Source organism: Fulmarus glacialis, unplaced genomic scaffold (assembly GCF_000690835.1).
Source record: "Fulmarus glacialis isolate BGI_N327 unplaced genomic scaffold, ASM69083v1 scaffold3698, whole genome shotgun sequence".
NCBI lineage: Eukaryota > Metazoa > Chordata > Aves > Procellariiformes > Procellariidae > Fulmarus > Fulmarus glacialis.
In genome coordinates this window covers 26,472-36,275 of record NW_009227434.1, presented here as the reverse complement: position 1 = coordinate 36,275, position 9,804 = coordinate 26,472, and the positions used below count along the sequence as shown (strand labels likewise).

Here is a 9,804-nt window from a genome sequence, read left to right as displayed (position 1 = left end):
TTAACCAAAAAAAAAAAAAAACCAACCCCAAAAAAACCCGGTCATAAAATCACAGAAGGCTGAGACTGGAAGGGACCTCTGATCATCTAGTCCAACCCTCCTGCTCAAAGCATGGTCAAATAGAGCAGGATGCGCAGGACTCTGAATATCAGTGCTGAGGAGAGGGGAATAACCACCGCCCTTGCTCTACTGTCAGCACCCTGCCTGATGCAGCCCTCTCTGCTGTTGGCTTTCTTTGCTGCAAGGGCACACTGCTGGCTCACGTTCATCTTGTCCAACAGGACCTCCAGGTCTTCTTCTGCAAAGCTGCTTTCCAGATGGTCGGCCCCAAACCCATCTTTGCTTTATAACTCCTCTCTGAAGAAAAAACATTATGGGCCTGACCAGACATGCTCAATAATTTAGAAATGGTCAGGGTATTTTCTTAATTTTTCAGGCAAAGTTTGGAAGTCTGCAGTGCAGACTGATAGCAAACTCATGTAAAATGGAAAAAGTAGACATCTGATAAATTAACTATGCTAAATGCAAGCTGCTCATGAAAACGTGTGCCCCTTTTTTGGTGTCTTTTGTATCTTCAAGAAATTAAACATGAAATACAAAGTGCAAGTTAATCAGCTTAGAGGAAAAGTAAGTTACGGTGTTTTCTTAGAGACATTAAGGGGTATCGTATTTCTGCTTGTGTCACTTTCTAGAAGTATACCACCCTGGCAGCAGTGCAGGAACATTAATTAAAAGGAGGGAGATGCTTGCAGGGGTCTTGCAAGTTTATTGCTCTTCCCCTTACACCTACATAGCTTGAAGTGTGACTGTTGTAACTTGCTGCAAAATCCGTCCTTCTGAACAGATACCTTTTTGAGGGAAGCATGAGAAGAGAATGTGAAGAGGAGACGCCTGGGGTGATACTGCTTTTAGAAATTTTCAGTGAGAGCTTATGGTTTTATGTGAGTAATGAAATGTGCTGATAGATTGGTTTGATGATGATTTTGAAACTAGGTTTTTAAACCCTAACAAGCATGTCTTTATCCCAAGGTAAGTGTTTAAGTGTTTAGTTGGTCCATTAAATCTAAATAAAACAGTCATCGTTATCTTTCAAAGAATGAAAAACATTCATGGAAAGTAGGATGGATTATTCTTCTTTTGAAATCCCTGAAATTCCAGAAACAGGGCTTGAATATTTACAGTTTCAAAAACAGATGAAAGATAAGTCCACTGAAATAGGGGGATTTCTCCATGACCTCAGGGAATTAATATAATATCTGTAATTAGGCACAGAAACTGATTTCATATATATGCATATATATGTATATAAATAAAGGTTGGACATAAAACATTTTCTTGTAGGAGTACCATAGACTAAAACTATAACATGTCTCAGAATCCCAAGTAACAGCATACATTTTCTCTTCTTTCATACTGAACTTGAACCTTTTACTTTATGACTCAAAACCAGAAGCTTAAAATGTTTTGAAAGCAAGTAGTCTGACATTTTCTTACTATTTTCTATTTAGTACTGACTTACCTTTTCCCTTTATATTGTCTTCTATACCTTAAAAAATACTCCTAAAAGTATTTTCTCAAATATCAAAAAAAGAGTAGAGAAAAGCAGGTACAGTTTATGAGCAGGCTTTCATTTTTTGACACCAATACTAACCTCAGGATTTTTGAGGGTCATCTCAATGCTGGCAGCTGGCCCAAAGCCTGTGAGAGACTTGATGTGAATCTGTGTGGGCAGTGGCCGCCTGCATTGGCAGTACACTGAAAATGCCAAGGACTTCAAGTGCTGAATGTAGAAAACCTGTTCATCCTTCATTGTCTGCAGCATGTACTGGCAAGGCACAATCTATATAATTCATATAAACAATAAAACATGACTGAAAGTCTTCAAAGAGCTGTTCATTAATATCAAACCAGATTCACACATTCATCAGTCATTTAACAACCATGACACTTTGTATCTGGTATTCAAGTTTTTGCATTACAGTATCTGTAGCTTCCCATCAGGGCTACAGCCCTTTTGCATGAATGGCTGCAACATTCAGCAACTATATTCCCTGACACAGAACTGCTGTTTCCATTATGATGATATATTTAAGGTTGCGAAATCTCTCAGAAAGCTAAGACTCGTTCTGTCCTGTCCAATATAACAGAAGAGTCTTATAGGGCAACAATAACTGAATAGTGCTATAATGCAGCTGTAACAGCTGACAAACACAGCTTACTAGAAACTCTAAATGAATTTTGTTTTCTGTGATATAAACATCACTGAATGAGAAACTCAATCAACTACACAAAAAGAACAGATTATTTTGCCCCGTCGAGTCTTATTTTTCTGAAGTCCACTGTCTCATTCATACTGTGATTTGGAAAGGGCACATAATTAATTACATGTATAACATTTATCAAAGTATACCACAAGTAGTAGCTACTAGTGGCTTTTAAAAGCAATACCCTAAAACTTGGGGGTATTTAATTTTAATTTTTTTAATCCTCAGTCCAAAAACCAAACACTGATATTCAAACACCTTTAATTTTTTTAAAACTGTTTTTCTGATCAAGATCTTAATTTGCAGGTAGCCTTTACTATATTATCTCAGTATTCTGAACTTTGTGTTTAGGCAGGTTTGGTTCCATCGTTTGTGGTTAGAGTTAGTGTTTGTTTGCTGTTCATGTGGGAGTCAGCACTACGGTGTCATTCTTAAAGAAGATTGTAGAAAGCAGAATTAAGATTCTATTATAATGATTTATGTGGTTGTTTCTCCTTTTCAATTTAGTAAACAGCGGAACCTCACTCGGCAATCTTGTGCTGCTGTTCAGTTTTATTTGTTTCAGGAAGTAATGTGAAGCAAGACACTTAAATTTATGTGTTCAACCAGCAAGAAACAGAACTACCGTAAGATTTGCCTATGAGGTTTGAGTTTGGTGCTTAAGACCCACCTGCACAACAAGAACAGGAAGGAGAAATGGCACAACATTCCTTCAGAAGTAAACAAAGCATAACAAAAATAATCTTTTCAGTTTAAATCCTTTTTAAAATCAGAATTAAATCCCTGTAAACTCATTTTTTTTAATGTACTGTTGAGAAATACTATGTCCTACACATGCCTGTGAAAACATACTTTCTTTTGAACAGAAGAGCAGAAACTGTCAATACAAAATATTTATGTTCTATCTAACACTATGAGACCCAAACAGATTCTTTTAACAAATATTTTCAGTAGTAGTAAAACTTAAGTATCACAAAACTTTTACTACTCTATGGTTCTTGCTTGAACCATTGTTACTTTGGTAGCATATTCTACTTACTGTGTGTTTTTAAAAAGACAACTTCTTTATCCAAGAATTTCAGGAGCTGGGCTTTTCCATTCTATATATGAATTGTAATAAATCTGTAAACATTTGGGTTTGATTTACTTTGAAATAACTGTATATTTGTGTATTCTATGGTACAGCTGTGAGAATATTGTGCTGGTAACTATATCCTGTTACCCTTTTCTTCGAGAAAATTGTCTACTATTTTTACTTAAACTGGCAAAATGCCACATATTTTGAGAAACAAATGGTAAGTGCCCAGAAAATAAACAGTACTTACCAAGAGTTGGTAAGCCCATTAGTTGCCTTATACAGAGTAAGATACAATTTCAGTATACAGTTTACATGTGCTTGTATTTCAGACCTTGCGATGACAGTGGCTATTTTATTTTTAGTATCTTCAGGTCTGAATCAATTAAATTGCCTGCAGTCTACCACAATATGAAGTTGTGAATCTGATTTTCAGTTCATCCCCAAGCCTAAAATATTTTGGTGACAGTTTCCCCCATCATTTCGGGGAATGATGACGTCAGGATTACCAAAAATGACAAATGTTTTCCGTGCCCACTTTGAGACACTATAATAACTTCTAATTCTTATTTTTTTTTATCATTTGAATTAAAATACTTAAGCCAAGTTGAGCATACATGAATAAGGTGTACAAAATCATTCACACGCTGCTTCTTGCACGTGTTGCACACGTACATGCATAGCCTGTAATCTCTGGCCTCCCAGTCTCCCCCCATTTACTTAGACTGAGCCACTGTGAAAGAGGAGGCATGGCAAAATGCAGGCAGTCTGGGCAATAGGCCAAGCTCTGCTTCTGACTGCACAAATTCAATTCTTAAGTAATTCCATAGTAAGTAACTAATATTATATGCCAAGTTACATGGTAAATTATTTTTAAGAAGCAGATAATAACAATACAATAGTTAAATTATGCATTAAATGTCTGGTTTCACATACTTCTTTTGGATTAAACGGTATAAATCAAGAGAATATAAAAAGCAAACAACTCAACATGCAAACTAATCAAAGGACCAACTGGACATTTTTGGCAGTGGCAACCCAAGTTGCAACTTAAATAATTGAAATCCCTCTTCAGGAAGCATCTAGCATATATGATTGCTAGAACCATGCAACAGATCTGATGCAAGGATACTCTGGCTGCCTTAAATTAATTTCCTCATCAAAACAAAAGCAAGTGTTTTTTTTAATATATAGCCTTGTACTGTCAACAAAATAATTTGTAAACGTCACCCAAATTTTATATATTATCTTCCATTTTGTATGTTTTAGGATAGCATACGTATCAAAAGTATGCTATGGTAGAATGACTCTCCAGTGTAAAAATACAGAGGACGGTAGAATTACCTGGAGAATGAAAGAATTCCTCATATTCTCAGGCAAGTTATCCAACATTTCTGTGTAGCATCTCATCAAACTTAATAGCCAAAAGTTGGTTGAGGCAGATTCTTCATCTGCAGTGTAGGTAAAAGGATCCACCATGTAGATGACAACTGCTGGAGGATAGGCATTGCTGTCCGCAGACTCTGGTTCAGTGGGAATCCCTATTCTCTCCCTCTCTGTAACACTAGAGACATACACGTTGTTAAATTCAAAGGCAAGTTACAATTGTTAATTACTGTTTCTGTAAAGGTGTGCAAGGCTGAAGCAGAGGAGGAAAAAGGGGAGCACTAAGTGATTCTTATGTTCAGAAGCAAAACTAAAAACCATGACACCAGTGATTAAGGAGAGGTGACTTTTATTCACAGCAGTTCTTAATCCAAAATACCTGTTATTAATTATGCATTAAAGATACTTACCATAAAGTCTAACATAATCTCATTTAGTGCAATCAGAGTGTATTACATCTGAAGAATATGGAAAAGTTGAATAATACTAGCTCTGAGTTTTCTTTTTATGTTTGTGCATACCTGGTTTTTGGTGCAGTTTAGGGTTTTCTTTTGGGAGAGGTGGGAGAGAAGGAACTGAGAACTGAGGAAAAGTGCCAAAGTAATATTCGTGGAGACTGAAGTTCTCTGTTTAATTACAGAAAAGGTTCCATTGGTAATGGAAGGAGCAACTGAACATTTTTTACTTGGTAAAACACTCCTCCATGCCTCAACCATGAATGGGAGGCTCAACATCTGTAAGTGATAAAAAGCAGCTCAGACTTACTTGGTCAGAAACCATGCTGCAGTTGATAAAATGGTATTTTGCATAGATCCGGTGAACAGATGTCTTAAGGATAACCCAAACTACAACAGGATGTGGGCTTTTCACTTAAGATACAGGAACTCCGTAACATATATCATGACTATTAGTCATATGCATTATTATGAGAGTAATGAAAAACATGTTCACTCAGGAAGTTACTTACATAAGATGTTAAAAAACCTTTTCCTAATTTTTATGTTTGATGGATGACTATTTATAATGAAGTCTTTAAAAAAGTTGTGCTGCTGAAATTTATTTTAAAGTAACAGCAATACAATCCTGTTTCCTGACCTCACAGTATACCTGCTTGCAAAACAATACTTGCAATGCAAGAAAATTAGGAAAAAATCCCTGGATTGCGTTTTGTATCTGTTAACATTACAGGCGTGATGGAGTTGCCCGCGTTAAGAGGCATTCAGTGCCACATGAGATATCCTGCAGTACCTGACACACGTGAGACTGAGCTAGCAGATATGGCACAGAACCTATGAGACACCTTTTGTTTTTCTTGTACTGCAGATGCAGGCCAGGTGGGGTATCCTAGGGCACCTCAAACAGCACTACAACACCCATGTTCACGCAGTTGAATCAAGCTTTGTTTCTTGTAACGAAAAAGGGGAGGTTTGTTTTTTCCCACTCCCCTTTATCGGTAACTACTACGAACAAATAAAAATGGGCCCTGCTCCATTTACAACTGGTCAGTAGTACTGCACATGTCAGAGGGTCCTCTCCTTTCAAGGATTTACGTAAGGCTTAAAGATTACGAGTTGTATGAAAATGGGAGAACAGTGGATTTCATTAGAAGTACTTTGAGTCATTTGAGCACTTAAGTAACTTACCCTTCCTGTCCTTCTTGTTGCTGTTGTGGTAAGTTTTGACCTGATTCTGTGTCTCCTCCAGGACCTGTGCTTCCTTGCGAGCGGTCTGCTGTGTTTCCCCCAGTGCTGGTGTTTTGCCCTGAACCAATGTTCCCACTAAACCCTGGGGTAGAGGTAGTGGTCATCTGGTTAACGCCGGGTGTTGCAGAAGATGCTGACAGCTGTGGCACAGAGGATCCAGAGGATGAACTGCTTCCTGCTGGAAGGCTAGTGGTCCCACCACTGGGTGTGGAGTTAAAAGAATTGCCTGTTGGTGGTGCCCCAGCAGCAGAAAGACATGTTGAATTTGAGGGTACAGGTCCAGTGTTCCCAGGTACTGTTTGTGTCTGGCTTGCTGGCGCTGGGGTTTGGTACTTAGGTGGTAGCAATAGGCTGCTGTCAAGCTGCAGAGTGGCTAAGTAAGGTGCTGAAATAGCATATAAAGAGGAAAGGAGATTAATGACAGTCTGTTAGATCAAAGTGAACTGCATTAACCATAAAGTCATACAATATTTTCTGCGCTTTTAGAATATTCTAAGAGTATACAAATGCTAAGTGAATATAACCTCCGTTATAAATATTTACTTTAGAATCCATTCTTCAGGATTTCAGTTCTAACTGATATGAATCAAATGTCTTTAAAAACAGGACTGACTTTGCGGAGCTTTGTGAATCAGAATTGGTACTGCCACGTCATTATCTCTGGCTAGATTGTGTTACAATAACAGCTTTATATAAGTCTTCAGCTTTACAATCTACTGCACGTTATCTTTGTCAGAACTGAAAATCTAAAAGTCCCGTTTACCTAAGCTACAATCATGGCAAACTTTAATATAGTTATTTCTGCTCCTCAGTATCAGAAAAAGAGATATCACAGTGATTATTTTTAAGTAATAAATGAATAAAAAAATAAGTAAATGAATATTTATTATTTATTTACTGTCAGAGGTGGTAAATCACCAGCAGGGGAAGCTTCCAACACTGCCCCTGCCAGATGCCTCAGGTGTGAATTGAGCAGCCCAATTTCCCAACTGGCTGTGCACATGCTACATATTTCTGCATGTAAGCCTGGGATATTTATGTTAAGTAGTGTTGTAATAATTCCTCACTCCCAGTTACGTGGTAGATTAAAACTAAAAGCAGACTGAATGAGGCCGCAGGGTCATTTGAGATAGATGAGTCCTAGCCTGTTCTGCCAAACTTTCCTCAAAGGATGGGGCGAGCATTCAGCAGTCTGTAGAACTGCCCAGCTAACTCTGATATGTTTGCTTCAACTTTTTTCCAAAACCGCATCAACAGTCCTCAAAGTAAGCAGACTTAAGAATTGTCATGCCTTTTTCAGAGCAAAGGGAGTAAGCACTTTTCAAGAAACCACTTAAAAGTTCCTGGCTATTTTTAAACAAAAAAATAGTTTGCACATTTCAGCTCAAGCATGAAACATTTACATGGCTGGTGTTCTATGATCACTGCCTGTCTTGCTGACCAGCACTGTCTCAGCAAATGTACTTCCAGTGACCTTTCGGATGGGTCTCTGTCTTGTGCCAAGATCCCATTTCTCAGTCATAGACACAATACATGTTATGTTGCCTCGGGATCCATTCTGGAATGGAATAACCATGTCTCTCCCCAGATGAAATCTGGGAGCAATGTTAGATGAGCGCAGGGACTTATCCAGGACTAGTCTTCTGATAGTACCCCAGCAAACTTTATACCCTTCCATACTCTCAGATTCTACACTCCTTCATGAAACAAGCACACCTGACATTATGGTATAAAAGAACAAATACGGCAGGTTGCCATAACAAAACAAAACAAAACAAGACTAATCTTTTAAAATGTGTCACTGTTTCAGGATGGAAATAAGCCTACATGAGGTCCAGAGGAGACCATGCCTTCAGGTTAATGTGGTTCCAAGTATCCACACCCAGTAGATTGAGGCCCCAGTCATCAAGGATACTGTTACTTTCTCTTTTTCACCTGTCTTAACTCATTCTTCCTTTGCAGAGTTTTAGTGAACTCACCTCTTACATAAATAAATGTTATGCTTGAAGGCACCATGCACATGATCCTGTCACACTGGGGTGATGATACATATCAGTAGCATATAAACCAGATCAATTTATACATTCAGTCTTGTGTGGAACATCTTTGAGACATACAAACATCTTATACCAAACTGACTTTTCTAGAAAGATAAGAACTAGCTTTTGAATCTCTGACATGATCACCAGATTGATAAACAACAACAAAACCTCCTAAAGTAGGCAAATTTAACATGGAAGGATTAAGAAATTAAGGTAAAGCCTCATGATACATTTTTTATTTTTAAAAGGATCATAATCCATACCTTAAGAAAAAGCCCCGTTTCCACCTACTGCAAATAATGTCTAAAATACCTACAGAAAACGAAACAGCCTTACTAGTGCCACGGTAGACTTACCTAGGTGATGCCGGCAAACTTGCGCGTAAAGTTTGAGTCTGGAATGATTGTCGCACTCCTCAGTGCCCCAAGGCTGGTTAAACCATTCGCTCACGAGCTCATCCGTTAGCTTTTGGGCCACGGTCTTTCCCACCCGCATAATCCCATCACGTAACACTTTGCAGATTGGTTTGTGCTGGCCAAGTCTACACATCTGGTGAGAAAAGAAGAAATGCTTGTAACTGGATGCCAAGCACCTGAATAAGGTATGCAGACTGGTTTGTAGCGTAAACCCTTTATTACCAGCACACATCTGGTGGCTTCTTAATAAATATAAAAAACAAAAGGCTACACTTATCTGTTGACTTGAATTGCACTTAGAGCAAAACTAAGGTTACAAAGTAATCTTACATATTCAGTAGTACATAATGTGCATACTAAAAAAAGGAAATGGTTTTATCTCCAGCCTAGCAATTACAAGAAAGCAACAGTTTCTTTAATCTACTCCTTGCTCTTTAGGTTTGGTTGGGCCTTCATGCGTTAGGTTGCAAGTGTATTAATACTAGTGTTATATCCTCTGTAAAATATGAGAATGTGTACTGGAAAGAGCACATGGCAACAAATACCCCGAAATGCACAGAGAATCACAGTATAACTCAATTAGATAGTATTCTTGGACTCTGCAAGTGCAGAAAGTCCTCGAAGTGAAAGATATCCTTATTCAAATAATTGTAACTTTAAAAAACATGGATTTCTCCCAGTGAACATGCAGTAGAGCAGAAGTGACACTTAAGAAGAAGTAATTCAGTGTGGTTCCTCTTTCCAACCTCGTATACAGCACTCAAGTCCCTGAAGAAAGTTTTGGCTCCATCGAGCAAGGCCTCATTTTCTGGACACACCACGATATAGGCGACATCCCGATGGCCCCCGTATGGGTCTAGCAACAGCCTCTCCCAGAATGGCAGGGAGAATGGAGAGATTGTCAGGAAGTCCTTGTCA

General features: G+C 38.3%; 1 protein-coding gene across 1 annotated transcript in view; it reads right to left on the bottom strand.

Moving 5' to 3' along the window:
- The window catches only part of LOC104080654 (mediator of RNA polymerase II transcription subunit 13-like), a gene marked incomplete at its 5' end in the record, with an annotated part of 49,123 nt that overhangs the window by 16,329 nt on the left and 22,990 nt on the right, over positions 1 to 9,804 (bottom strand). Inside the window, 5 exon segments of the mRNA XM_009583133.1 lie at positions 1,652 to 1,840; positions 4,684 to 4,903; positions 6,369 to 6,813; positions 8,827 to 9,019; positions 9,633 to 9,804. The exon segment at positions 9,633 to 9,804 is cut by the window's right edge and continues 43 nt beyond it. Coding sequence (XP_009581428.1) covers positions 1,652 to 1,840; positions 4,684 to 4,903; positions 6,369 to 6,813; positions 8,827 to 9,019; positions 9,633 to 9,804 — 1,219 coding nt within the window.